Source organism: Polypterus senegalus, chromosome 3 (genome assembly GCF_016835505.1).
Source record: "Polypterus senegalus isolate Bchr_013 chromosome 3, ASM1683550v1, whole genome shotgun sequence".
Classification (NCBI taxonomy): domain Eukaryota; kingdom Metazoa; phylum Chordata; class Cladistia; order Polypteriformes; family Polypteridae; genus Polypterus; species Polypterus senegalus.
In genome coordinates, this window is record NC_053156.1 from 81,489,160 (window position 1) to 81,503,564 (window position 14,405).

At 37.1% G+C, this 14,405-nt stretch overlaps 1 protein-coding gene across 2 annotated transcripts in view; it reads left to right on the forward strand.

Moving 5' to 3' along the window:
• lats1 (large tumor suppressor kinase 1) overlaps positions 1 to 4,638 on the forward strand; it is a 64,169-nt gene extending 59,531 nt beyond the window's left edge. For both annotated transcript variants that reach the window (XM_039747508.1, XM_039747509.1), the window contains exons 7-8: positions 887 to 993; positions 3,844 to 4,638. In XM_039747508.1, the coding sequence (XP_039603442.1) occupies positions 887 to 993; positions 3,844 to 4,371 (635 nt within the window). In that variant the 3' untranslated portion in view covers positions 4,372 to 4,638. The remainder of the gene's footprint in view (positions 1 to 886; positions 994 to 3,843) is intronic.
• The last annotated feature ends 9,767 nt before the right edge of the window (positions 4,639 to 14,405 follow it).

Here is a 14,405-nt window from a genome sequence, read left to right on the forward strand (position 1 = left end):
CGTTCTTGGTGGGCGGATGCTGCAGGAAGCATACTGTAGTGGAGGTGACCGTGTGGTGGACGAATGGTGAATTGCCCCTCGCTGCCCCCATTCATTCTCAATAGCAAGCCTGCTTGTACTGTTACACACATAGCAGGAAGTTGTCTCTTCTCAGTACATCAGACATGTTGACGACGGGTGCCTTCCTGCTGTGATAGCGTGTACAGTGCTGTGCAGAAGAGCTCATTTTAACCTTTTGTCTTCACCCTTCAACAATGTCTCTGAAACACAAATCTAATGCAAGTGTTGGTGATACAGTAAAGAAGAGAAAAACCATCACCATTGAAAATAAAGTAGAAATAATAAAAAGGTCAGAGAGAGGTGAAACTCCATCATTCATTGGCAGAGCACTTGGTTACAGTTGGTCAACAATAGCATTTATTAAAATAGTGTACCTGTTCCAACTTACTGTACATACAAACTCAAGTACAGACCTACAGTCCCTATCTGGTACGTAACCCAGGGACTGCCTGTACTTCTTAAGTCAAATAAAATTGAATAATACATTGAAATATACTGCATAATTACACTGTAATACTTAGTGGCTTTTTTAATGTTTTAGATTATTACTGTATTAGGACCAAAATACAAAGGTAAATCAAAAAGTAAAGGCAATTTAAAAATTATGTAGTAGCTACATCAGGCTTATTTCCTGTATATCTATAAAAATGGAATTGATGTTAAATTGATGTTTTTTGTTCTTTTCAGTTGTAAAAATTTAAGGAAAATATGCAAATGTGATATTTACCGTGGATATTTTTCCAATTTTACATATAAATTACTGAATACTGAAGAATGCGTATGTGTTGATTTATTTTTAAATTTTATTCTGTTTTCCTTTGTTCAGGTTATACTCAGTTATGCGACTGGTGGAGTGTGGGTGTTATTCTTTATGAAATGTTACTTGGCCAACCTCCATTCCTGGCTACAACTCCACTAGATACACAACTAAAGGTAAGAAGTAAAACAAATATCACACCTTTAAAATTTTAAATGATTCACAATGCAAATGACAAGAGTAATGTAACATTTGCAGGTTTCTCCTTTTATAGGGCAAGAAAGTGCCATATTTTTATTTATTTTTTTGCATAAGTTGTGTGGAAAACAACATGAGGAGAAATGTTATCATTTTATAATTTTCCTGCTTTAAATAATCTAAAAATTAATTTGACCATCATCTATTTTAAATCATAGTAATGTAATCAGATTAAACAATTACAAACATAAAAAAAAGAAAATTCAACTGATTTTTGGAGTTTGTTCCTCAACTAGAAATTAAAACCTACCCCCAAAATAAGTAACTTGTGATGAGAGTGAGGTATTAAATCTTGATAAAATCTTGATGAAATGAAATCTTAGTATGCTGTCAATGAACGTGTATGATAAAATGTAATGGTGTAAACGAAGAGACTTTGATGTGTGTTTGACTTCAGTTTGATGTATATGCCTGTTCCTAGTGTAAGGCTAATTGAGTGCAACTCACAGAAAGCTAGTTAGGTTCTTTTGTTTTGATTTCATTCATGATTAGTAAAAATGCAAATTTTTCGGCCAAAATGTTTATTAGGCCTTTAAGTCAGACACCTTGAATGTTCAAATTCAGGGAAAGAGAATTATAGGATTACAATTTCTCAAGAGTTCTTTTGGCATGTTTGTTCTTGAGGTGCTGAACCTGAAGAGCTTACTGGCCTGTATTGTGATAGAGAATCACAGAAGTGTATCCTCTTGTCCTGCTGGAAAATAGTTATGCCCGGGACACGAAGTGGGCCAGTTTGCACTTGATATGGAGTACTGGTGCTATTCAATTTTTCCCTGAGGCATACCTGTATTAAATAGTTGCATACCAGCATCTCGCACACTGACTTTTAAGGGCAAATCAACCCATTCCCCACAAAAACTCTGTCTGATCAAATGTACAAATATAATCCCTGGTGAAACTCCAAGGAGAATGATCTTTGATCAAATGTATGTATGTCATCACGATTGCACTCCAGGGGGGGAATACCCAACACCCCGCAGCACTTGATTAAGAAGTCAAGTAAATTTTACAGTGCACCAGGAGGGGGAACAGGAAGCCAACACAAAATAGTGACATGGGTGGAAAGCTCCAACTAGGGGACACTTGGGGTACTATCAGATGTAAGCTGATGTAGTGTGTATTTGCTTTAAAGAGAACCCTGTTTAGTTTAGACCTGCCTATTCAGAGTAGTGCAATACAAAATATAAAGAGACCTTCAGATGCCTCCACTAAAGTGTGGAGAGAGTTATATAATAGAAACAAAGGAGCACAGATGGAGGCCAATTATAAGCAGTGATGTCTCTGCATAACCATCTCCCAGCAAATGATAAGGCGTTTTAAAAATATAAGTAGTACTAGGGTGTTGTCCCGTGTTACCCGTTATGAATGTAGTGAGAAGTCAAGCAAAAGACCTTTTAGTTAGCCAATAAAAGGTGTCATTTTGCTTGACCTTTCACTAAAAATATAAGTAGTAAACTCACTTCAGTAATTTAACTTATTATTAAAATGTTTATAGCAAACACAATGCATCCATCATTTTAAAGTTTTCCTATTTAGTATACTCGATGCAATTTCTTTCCAGAAAACATATTTCTGTTTGGAGTATGTTTGTGAGTGGTTCTGCTAGTATGTTTCCAGGTTGTTTGGGCAGGATGTTTGACCCAGAAGAGTTCCAGGCATGCCATTCACACGTGCAGCTTGAAGTTTTCAGTTCTTCCTTGGGTCTTAAAAACTACAGTCCTTTTAACCCTAGAATCCCTGAAGCCTACGTAAAAAGGCGTAATCCCGGGCCACCTTAAATTCCCTCGTACCTCCTCATCAGCATCTTTGTTTTGCAAATTTGTCAGTCCTCACAGGCAGCAAGTAGCCTGCTATCCCATCCCCCACCGACGCAGCTGAAGTTCTCCCAGCTCAAGTCAGTTTATGTGGGTGTGAGGTGCCTGGAATTGTAGAGGGTGAATAATATCTCATTATTTGGAATACATACATTTTATGTGTGTTCAGTGTCTACAGTGATCTAGGTAAATGTAGGATGGCATGAAATGCGAGGCAAGAAAAGTTGAACACATAACTAAAAAAGAAACATTTTGCATTTTATAGTACTAATGACACAGTGTTGACATGACTGAAGTCCAGATATCAAATAAACACTTTTACAAAAGGTATAACCAAAGAAAAAGAAGTTGGGTTAGGGTATGACACTGACGCGACTGCTTGGGTGGTGCACAGGTGTAAGTACTGCTGTCTCATAAACAACAGATTGCGGGTTTGATTCCTGGTCTTTCCTACATTTACCATTTTGAGTAGTGAGCTGCTCTTATTGTTACTATTATAGAATAAAAACATACATTTGATTTGAGTCTGTTACAGCTGGTGTAAATTTATGGTACTTGTAAAGGTTAGCGTTTTTGTTTTGTTTTTTTGGTTTTTTTTTTCAGTTTTATGTTCTCAGAATCAAACACACATAGCAAAAATGCAACTTTTATAAGTTATCATTTGCTTGAATTTAAAGGTTTAGTTTTTCTTCACACTGGAAATAGTTTCCTCAGTGCTGTGATATGAGGTAGACAGTGTTTTGAAAAAAGTCAAATATGTACTCTTGTCTGTGTATGTAAAATATATAGCTTGACAAATCTCCTCTTCTCATATACAGTAGTGTAATAAGGTTTTATTCTGTCTCATTTTTCATAATTTACTATAGCTATTTTTTAGTTTCTGTCTTGCCTTAATATACTTTGTGTGTACTTTTTAGCTCTATAGTGCTTAAAACTTTGTTCTTTACTTTATAGGTCATCAATTGGCAAACAACCCTACATATACATCCTCAAGCAAAGCTGAGCCCAGAGGCATCTGACCTTATCATCAAGCTATGCCGAGGCCCAGAGGATCGGCTGGGGAAAAATGGTGCTGATGAGATCAAGGCTCACCCCTTCTTTAAAACCATCGATTTTTCTGTAGACTTGCGGCAGCAGCATCACCCTGCACCTTATATTCCTAAAATTACACATTCTACTGACACTTCCAACTTTGACCCAGTGGATCCTCACAAGCTATGGAGCAGTGATGATGATGCTGAAGAGAATCTGAATGATACTCTTAATGGCTGGTACAAAAATGGCAAGCATCCTGAACATGCCTTCTATGAATTTACTTTTCGACGTTTCTTTGATGACAATGGATACCCATATAGTTATCCTAAACCTATCAAATATGATGGCTGTGATTCTAATGACCAAGACACTGAGTCCCTTCTGGTACAAGGAGAGGAGGAATTATCCAGCCAGGCTGGTCTAAGCCGTGATTTAGTATATGTATGAATTTGTGGTGGTTCAATGAGGATTCCTTTTAGGTAGTAAGCACCTGCAATGTGTTCTCATGGGTATAAGTCGAGCTAATATCCTGGTGATGTAAACGGCTCTACGAAAATTGCATCACATGTGGCCTTGGAGTGCTTCTGAAATTGTTGGTTTATTTACATGATTTGGAGTATGATGTTAAAATATCAAAAGCACTAGTCTGTTTTAATTTTTAAGACAAATCTTAAAAATAGTATTTACCAAAGCAGAGTAGATGGTGTAGGTATTTTTTTTGGGGCCATAGTTTCTGCTTTGTGTATCTGCCCCCACTACACAGGGTGCTTTTGCGCTTCATATTTGCTGGTTTTTATTTTTTTAAGAATTACTGATATAAAGTTCCCTGATAATACAGTTAACTAAAACGTTTTCAATTGGATTTTATTTATTTATCCATAAAAATTGATTATTTTATTAAACTTGACCATCATTACTTCCTTGTTTATTAGGACCCACTCCATATTATAAATGTGTTTGAAATAGATTTGTAAATGTTTTCTGCTTTTTCAGGTATCTTTGGGGAGGGAAAAAAAGCAGTATGTAGTAGAAACAAGTATTTGTACAGTAAATGTGTAATGCCTTTAAAAAAACTCGGTGCCTTTCAGTTTAATATTCTACCAAATAGAAGTGCTGGGAAAATTGGAAATGCTCCCATATTTGATAGATCATGTTGAAATTATGTCATTGTAAAGTACATACAGGTTTTAGTTACCATGCTGCTTCCTGCTGCCTCTTCATGGATTTGTCTGAATTTCATTCGTCCTCTTGAGCAGTTCTGTTGAAAACAGTGTAAAGAAACTTGCATGTTAATTATCATTTTGTACTTTCTAATATTATTTATTTTAAGTAATTTAGAAAAGCAATTTGAATTCCAGAATACAGCCAATTGTCCAAAAGATATTAGTTGGCTTGAATTGTTAGAATTTAGAAGCAACAAACCGATCCTAAATATTTAAAGCCTCACTAATTGAGGAATTTTTTTTTTTAGAACTGCTGCTAAATAAGCTATTTTTTTAAAAAGAACAGGCAGTTTCCCTGGGCTCTCCCATGCCCCTTTTTACACTGTAAACATTAAGCTTCAGACATGCAGGAAATAATTCCACTCTATTTCACCATTCTTTTCAGATAATTTGAAAACCTCTAATTTCTGTGTTTGAGCCGTGGAAAGGGGTGCAAACAGATTTCTCGCATATTTATCCCAGCATAACCAAAAATTACACCATCAATCAGCCTTTTAACTTAATTTTTGCTTCTGACTGGTGCTTTCTTCATGCACATCTTCACTAGCTGTTCATACGTATCTTTTTTTTTTTTTTTCTTCTTATTTATACATATCAATTTTTTAAATTATGCTGTAAAAACTTGATGTAAATATTTGTAACACTTATTCATGTTGGTTTCTTGACATGCTGTCTTAGGGCAGGCCCTCTGCTTATGTGTATTTTGGTGTGAGTGTGTGTCTGTATGCGTTTCATTGGTGTTTTAGTTTTGTTTGTTTTCTTTTTCCCTCTTCGTTGGAGTAGATTATAAGTGTGGTTTATTACTGAGAGATAAACACTGTTCATAGAATGCTTTTTAATTTGTATTTCAGTAAATTGATGAAAATGCTGCTAATAGTTCTGGTGGTAGCATAAAACTGTGAGAGAAGACTGGGTGCCTTCTAACCTTAGAGTATTTGATTCGTCGCCACAACCTTTATGATTAAATCCACACAATGCGTGCCTTTCAACATCATTGGTGATCATAGTCTCTAGTGCAGCCAAAGTTTTAAAAGCCAGTGCTTTTTTTCCCAGCCTTGGCAGTGTTACATTTTTCAAGTGCTTGAACCTCCCAAAAGATATTTTATTTATATGAAGAGGGTTTTACAAATTACAGCCAGTTATTCTTCCAGTGAAGATCAAGCTGTGACCTAATGCATAATGTGCTGTTTTGACAGCGTCCCTGAGAATATTGTTAATGTTTCATTTGTCTTTAAAGCATTCTGTATCTATTCCTGAACAGAAACAGATGTGTTCTGGAGTGTTGAGTGAAATTACAAAAAATATTTTCTCATGTTTTCAGTTCTTAATGTAATTTTCAGTTGGTGAGGGGAATAATAAATCATTTAAAGGAATCTGATCTCAGTTGGTCTATTTGGCAACTTTCCAGATATGCAGAATTCATGCCTGCTTTTTTTGACTAATTTCATTTTTATTGAAGCTAATAAATGAAAACCATAAACAGGATATATGTGATTAAGGGACAGCAAGTCCCCACCAGCAAAGCCTGTGAGGAACAGGATTCTACAGATGGTTATAAGTAACCTGCAAGACACACCAATGAGTGCGGCAGTCCACCAGCAGATAGAAAAAGAAAAGGATTCGATAGGTTTGAACTGCTACTATCAATGGCTGATTATTGGATTTCCTGGAGGACAGAGTGATATTCATAAAGATAGTATTCCAAGATAAGGAGATAGAGAATGGAATATCATGTTGCCATATTGAAAACAAAAGGAAAGGTTGTACTTATACTAGTACAGCAAACAACGAGGCAAGAGGAGTTTGTGTTGAGGGACAAGAAGATAAAGCAATGGATGAAGGAGGACTGGGAGAGAAAACGGTCATACCACATCTCATAAGAGCTCATCTTTCCTAAAGATGAAAATAAAAGAACAGAGGGTGAAACTGAGCCTCAGTGCCTGGAACATGTAGAGACCCAAATCATTAAAACCACATCCCAGTCTTTTAAAACCTAATGGTGGTCAAAGCAGAAAGGAGATGGGATGTCCACCAGTACAGAGCTTCACCATGAAAAATGGAGATTATGCTGTATGTTCCAAATGGGGATGAAACCTAAATGCTTCTCTACTCTGGTGTCAAGCCTTCAAAGCAATGTGTAATAAAATGACTAGAGCTGCAAAAGACTTAGTCTTAAACGGGTGAAGGTGAGAGAGGAGGTAAACAAGCCTGTATTTAATGCAAAGCTAAATTGTAGGAATTCTGAGCTTTTTCCAGATACACCTATATACAGTTCTAAGTTATGGAGAGACATTCTACCATCAGACTAATCTTGACCAGAATGATTATTACAGGATCACTAGCTGTTCCATAGGAGTTGAAAGTTGAAGGATATGACCTCAGACTAGTATTTGGGCTATTAAAATATTTCAATCAGACATGGAGATGGAAGACCCTGAAATTAATTCATAAGTACTCAACAAATTGATTAGACAAGGTAGATATTAAGGGTATTACCTAGGAAAATTAGGACACTCCGCATATGAATATTTTTTTGTTTTTTTTGGTGAGATGCTTTGTGTATTTGTACAGGTCATTAAGCCTTTAACCCCATGGTCAAACACATTTGCAAATTTGAAAGGGTTGACGTATTTCTGAATTAGATGGGATAAATAAAGGGGTTTAATTGTACTAATAAGTGTGGCTTAAAATCACATCTGTCCCATTGTATGCCAGAGAAAAATCAAGTTTATGCAGGCAAGTGAAAGCTTTTTTCAGTATCTGAAGAAAGAAGGGTGGTCAGCAAGGATAAAGTAGGAGTTTCATCAATTGAACAGAAGAGAATATAGTTGTCGGCTACATGATGTGTTTGACTAAAGCCAGTTTGATCTGGGTGTTTTAATTTGTGTGTGACAGTTTCCAAGGTCCATGTACAAAGCTTGGATACAATACAAATTACATTTGGCCCAGATGTTGATTAGTGAGAATACAAAAAGGAAGCATCCTCCTCAGTCTAGGAAAAATCAGATGTTTTATAAAGGTATTAACGTTTGAAATTAAAGTGTAAGACCTCTTCAGTTGGATGATGATCCCCATCTTAGTGAGGACATGTGGCTTTGCCTGGAAAATATTAGGGAAACAGGTCTTATTTTAGGAGTGTGTTATAGACCACCCAATTCAGACACATCTTTTTAGTAATATCAAAAAGGCAAGTTTACAGGGAGATATTATAGTCATGAGGGATTTTAATTATCCAAATATTAACAGGGATGACCTTGCAGATGGAGGAGTACAAGAGCAGGAGTTTTTAGAAGTAATCAGCGACTGTTTTTTAACACAGCATGTTAAAGCACCAACACGGGGTGAAGCCTGTCTGGATTTAGTATTCTGTAATAATCAGGATAGAATTGAGAGTGTAGAGGTGATTGAACCACTAGGGTCAAGTGACCATAATGTAATACAAATCTCAGTATTTTGTAAGAGTGCTGATGCAAAGACTAAAATTGTTAAGTTGAACTTTGATAGGGCTAATTTTGAGCAGATGCGACAAAGTTTAAGTAGGATAGACTGGGATAAGCTTTTAAGTGTGGAGACAGTCGAGGAGCAGTGGAACAGGTTTAAAAATGTTTTACATGTAATGCAGGACAGATACATACCTAAATATGGAATTACAGTAATAGGAAACTAAAAAAACTCCACCGTGGATTAATAAAGATTTAAAAAAGAAGTTGCAAAGGAAAAAACTGCTGTATAAGGCATATAAGACTAATGACTGCAAAGTGAATCGTAGAGGGTATGAGAACTTGAGGGCAACCATTAAGAAGGATATCAGAGAGGCTAAAAGACAGTTGGAGAGGAATATAGCAGATAAGGCGAAAGAAGACCCCAAGAGATTCTTGCAGTATTTTAGTAGTAAAAGAACAGTTAAGGAGGAGGTCAAGTTCATCAGGAATAGTAAAGGGGAATTAAAAGATACAGACAATGAAATAGCAGATGCCCTAAACTTACATTTTTCTGAGGTGTTTACAAGTGAGCAAGTGGACAACCTCCCAGAGGTAAACGTGACTACTAAGGAGGTACTGAGAGATTTGGAAATTGTAGAGGGAGAAGTGCTGCTCAGATTAAATAAGATGAAATCAAACAAATCACCAGGCCCAGATAATATTTATCCTCAAGTTCTTAAGGAGGCTAGTGAGTACATATGTAAACCCTTGATGCATGTTTTTAGGAAGTCACTGCACACTGAAGAGATTCTGAAGGACTGGAAAATGGCAAATATCATATCTTTATATAAAAAGGGTGACAGGGCAGACCCAATCAACTATAGGCCAGTAAGCTTAACATCCATCACAGGAAAATTAATGGAAGGAATTATTAAGGATAAGATTGAGCAACACATGGCACGGACAGGAGTTATTCTGAACAGTCAGCATGGGTTTAGAAGAGGGAGGTCATGTTTTACTAACATGCTGGAATTCTATGTGTAGGCAACAAAAGGATACGATCAAAGTGGAGTTTATGATATTATTCATGTTGACTTTCAGAAAGCATTTGATAAGGTGCCACATGAGAGGTTGGGCATCAAATTAAAAGAAGTGGGAGTTTAGGGTGATGTATTTAGATGGGTGCAGAATTGGCTCAGACACAGGAAGCAGAGGGTGATGGTGTGAGGAACCTCATCAGAACTGGCCGATATTAAGAGTGGTGTTCCACAGGGGTCAGTGCTAGGGCCGCTGCTATTTAATATACACTCACCTAAAGGATTATTAGGAACACCTGTTCAATTATCTAATCAACCAATCACATGGCAGTTCTTTCAATGCATTTAGGGGTGTGGTCCTAGTCAAGACAATCTCCTGAACTCCAAACTGAATGTCAGAATGGGAAAGAAAGGTGATTTAAGCAATTTTGAGCGTGGCATGGTTGTTGGTGCCAGACGGGCCGGTCTGAGTATTTCACAATCTGCTCAGTTACTGGGATTTTCACGCACAACCATTTCTATGGTTTACAAAGAATGGTGTGAAAATGGAAAAACATCCAGTATCGGTAGTCCTGTGGGCGAAAATGCCTTGTTGATGCTAGAGGTCAGAGGAGAATTGGCCGACTGATTCAAGCTGATAGAAGAGCAACTTTGACTGAAACAACCACTCGTTACAACCGAGGTATGCAGCAAAGCATTTGTGAAGCCACAACACGCACAACCTTGAGGCGGATGGGCTACAACAGCAGAAGACCCCACCAGGTACCACTCATCTCCACTATAAATAGGAAAAAGAGGCTACAATTTTCACGAGCTCACCAAAATTGGACAGTTGAAGACTGGAAAAATGTTGCCTGGTCTGATGAGTCTCGATTTCTGTTGAGACATTCAAATGGTAGAGTCAGAATTTGGCGTAAACAGAATGAGAACATGGATTCATCATGCCTTGTTACCACTGTGCAGGCTGGTGGTGGTGGTGTAATGGTGTGGGGATGTTTTCTTGGCACACTTTAGGCCCCTTAGTGCCAATTGGGCATCATTTAAATGCCACGGGCTACCTGAGCATTGTTTCTGACCATGTCCATCCCTTCATGACCACCATGTACCCATCCTCTGATGGCTACGTCCAGCAGGATAATGCACCATGTCACAAAGCTCGAATCATTTCAAATTGGTTTCTTGAACATGACAATGAGTTCACTGTACTAAAATGGCCCCCACAGTCACCAGATCTCAACCCAATAGAGCATCTTTGGGATGTGGTGGAATGGGAGCTTCGTGCCCTGGATGTGCATCCCACAAATCTCCATCAACTACAAGATGCTATCCTATCAATATGGGCCAACATTTCTAAAGAATGCTTTCAGCACCTTGTTGAATCAATGCCACGTAGAATTAAGGCAGTTCTGAAGGCGAAAGGGGGTCAAACACCGTATTAGTATGGTGTTCCTAATAATCCTTTAGGTGAGTGTATATAAATGATTAGATAGAAATATAAGTAACAAGCTGGTTAAGTTTGCTGACGATACCAAGATAGGTGGATTAGCAGATAATTTGGAATCCGTTATATCATTACAGAAGGACTTGGATAGCATACAGGCTTGGACAGATTTGTGGCAGATGAAATTTAATGTCAGTAAATGTAAAGTATTACACATAGGAAGTAAAAATATTAGGTTTGTATAAACAATTGGCTGTCGGAAAATCGAGAGTACACCTTAGGAGAAGGATTTAGGAGTCATAGTGGATTCTACGCTATCAATTTCCCGACAGTGTTCAGAAGCCATTAAGAAGGCTAATAGAATGTTAGGTTATATAGCACGATGTGTGGAGTACAAGTTCAAGGAGGTTATGCTCAATCTTTATAATGCACTGGTGAAGCGTCATCTTGAGTACTGTGTGCAGTTTTGGTCTCCAGACAACAAAAAGGACATAGCAGCACTAGAAAAGGTCCAGAGAAGAGCGACTATCTGATTCTAGGTCTACAGGGAATGAATTATGAGGAAAGATTAAAAGAGCTGAGCCTTTACAGTTGAAGCAAAAAAAGGTTAAGAGGTGACATGATTGAAGTGTTTAAAATTGTAAAAGGAATTAGTACAGTGGGTTGAGACTGTAATTTTAAAATGAGTTCAGCAAGATCACAGGAACACAGTTGTAAACCTATTAAGAGTAAATTTCACCCAAACTTTCTTCACACAGAGAAGCATAGATACATTAAATAATCTACCAAGGAGTGTGGTGGACAGTAGGACTTAAGGGACCGTCAAACCTTGACTTGATGTTATTTGGAAAGAATTAAGTAGATAGGACTGTTGAGCTTTGTTCGGCTGAATGGCCTGTTCTTGTCTAGATTGTTCTAATATTAAAAAAATGAATAGTTTGGGGAGGCCAGAAATTATTCTACATTTAACAATATATACATGAAATTAAATGTTTTGCAGGATCTAATCAGTAATATTTTGAAATGATTTCATAAAGCACATAGAATTTGTTGATTTAGGTATTTTTAAAAGCCTTAAATTTTACACCGTTTGGCTTGCTCTCTCTCTCAAGGGTGGGGATCGATCTGTTCTTAGCATAATTCTTTTTTTTTTTGTTAAAACTTGATTGCTATGTATTGATTGTAATAAAATTAATAAATAAATAAAAAAAAAAAAAAAAAAAAAAAAAAAAGAAATTAAATGTTTTGCTTATAGGATATTGACTGCACAGGTGCTAAATTTTCACTATGCTGGGGACAGTTTGTGAGTAAGATAGATAGATAGATAGATGCACAAAATAGGATTTCTTTGAATAGCAAGCCATGTCTGTATGGATTGCTAACCTTTCCTTCCCACATAATAAAATGAAAGGACTAGACCTCCACTTCCTTTAGGTTTTTCATTATTTTATTTTTAGTTGACGTTACTACGTATGCAGTATTAAAGATATTATAACTGCATGTAGTTTCTGAAAGAAGGACTTATGTTTATATACATTTTAAAAGTTCTAGAAATTTAGATATTCATTAAAATTATACTGATTCTTCCAATTAATGATCAAGAATACTGTAAAATTAAAGAGGGAAAAACATGTTGTCAAGCATTCAAATTTAGTATAAACAATGTGAATCTATGCATCAATCCTGCCTTTTGGTGGTGGGAGTAGGGGGTAGTGTAATGGTTTAGGAGTATCTTTTTGCACATTTTAAGCCTCCTAATCCACTATAATTTGAATGGCACATCATTTCTAAGCATTGCTGCTGATCATATTCATCATCTCCATTATGGCCACGAACTGCTCTTCCAGTATATTGTGCCATGTCAAAAAGCAAGCATTACAAGCTGATTATACCTGTTCCATGTTCCAGTTGACTAAATTTACTCTAGTAGTCTGAATGGTTTCTGATCATAATCCAAAGCAGTACCTTGGAGATGAGGTGGAATAGGAGATTTACAGCAAAAATGTGTGGCCAAAAAAAAGCTGCAGGAACTGCATGGTGCTATTGAGTCAACACTGAACCTTAAGGAACATTTCCGTCACCTTATTAAATATATGCCTTGGAAAATTCAGGCTGTTCTGTGGGTAAATTGGCTTCCTGCCTGTTACTAGATGGGTGTACCTAAAATTGTGGCTGTAAAGTTTATGAATTACATTGAATATGTTTAATGAATTAATAAATCTAAATGAAAGAAAGCAATACATTCTCACCTTATAAGGGAGAGTGAGTATGTCATGGACTGGTGTTCTTCCTAAGGTTGGTTCCTGCCTTAAGATACTAGGATAACCTGCTCTGAATTAAAATGAGTGGTTTTGGCAAGGGAAAGAAACATACTACTTAGGCAAAAAAATGATTCTAATCAAGAAGTTAATTATATTGGAAACAATCATGGACAGTTTTTAACCAGGATACCAGAACTAAAAATGCTCCCCTTGACCTTCAGAAGCTTACCCGTGCTGCTGCATGCGTTGGGCAGCACATTATCCGACTGTTTAAATCATCTTGATTCAATTCTTTCTGAACTCAATAAATAAGAATTTTATTCTTTTTTTGTGTGCATTTTGTACCCAGGTCTGATTCTGTTTTCCTAGTACATCATTTCTGTTTTTGTCTATGTCTAAGTATTATTACTTTTGTTGAAAGACACTAAATGTAAAATGCAGACAAAATGGCTTTTTACAGTAAGTAACAATGATATATATTAACAGTAAGCAGTTCTTGCACAAAATTAAAACCAGTAAAATGGTGCTGATCCAAGTGAAGGTAACAGAATTGAGTCTGCCTTGGGTTAGTAACCTGGAAGGTGATTAAATCAATTTTTTAGCACCTTCACAGGAAAACACAAATCATAAGGGGCTTTCCAAATCACATCAGTATGTTACAACAAAGAAACACTTAGATCTTGAAGCACTTCAAAACCTGCATCAGGTGAGCTAAACCATTAAAACAACTAAATATCAGAATCATTGTATCTAGTTCTGGTTTAATATTATTGTGTACATGTACAATGAAGGGCAGCACGGTGGCGCAGTGGGTAGCACCGTGCATGATCTCCTCGTTTCTGTGTGGGTTTCCTCCAGGTGCTCCAGTTTCCTCCCACAGTCCAAAGACATGCAGGTTAGGTGCATTGGAGATTCTAAATTATCCCGTGTGTGTGTGTGTGGTGTGTGTGTGTGCACGCCCTGTAGTGGGCTGGAGCCCTGCCTGGGGGTTTGTTTCCTACCTTGCGTCCTGTGTTGGCTGTGATTGGCTCCAGCAGAACCCCGTGACCCTGTAGTTAGGATATAGCTGGTTGGATAATGGATGAATGGATAGATGG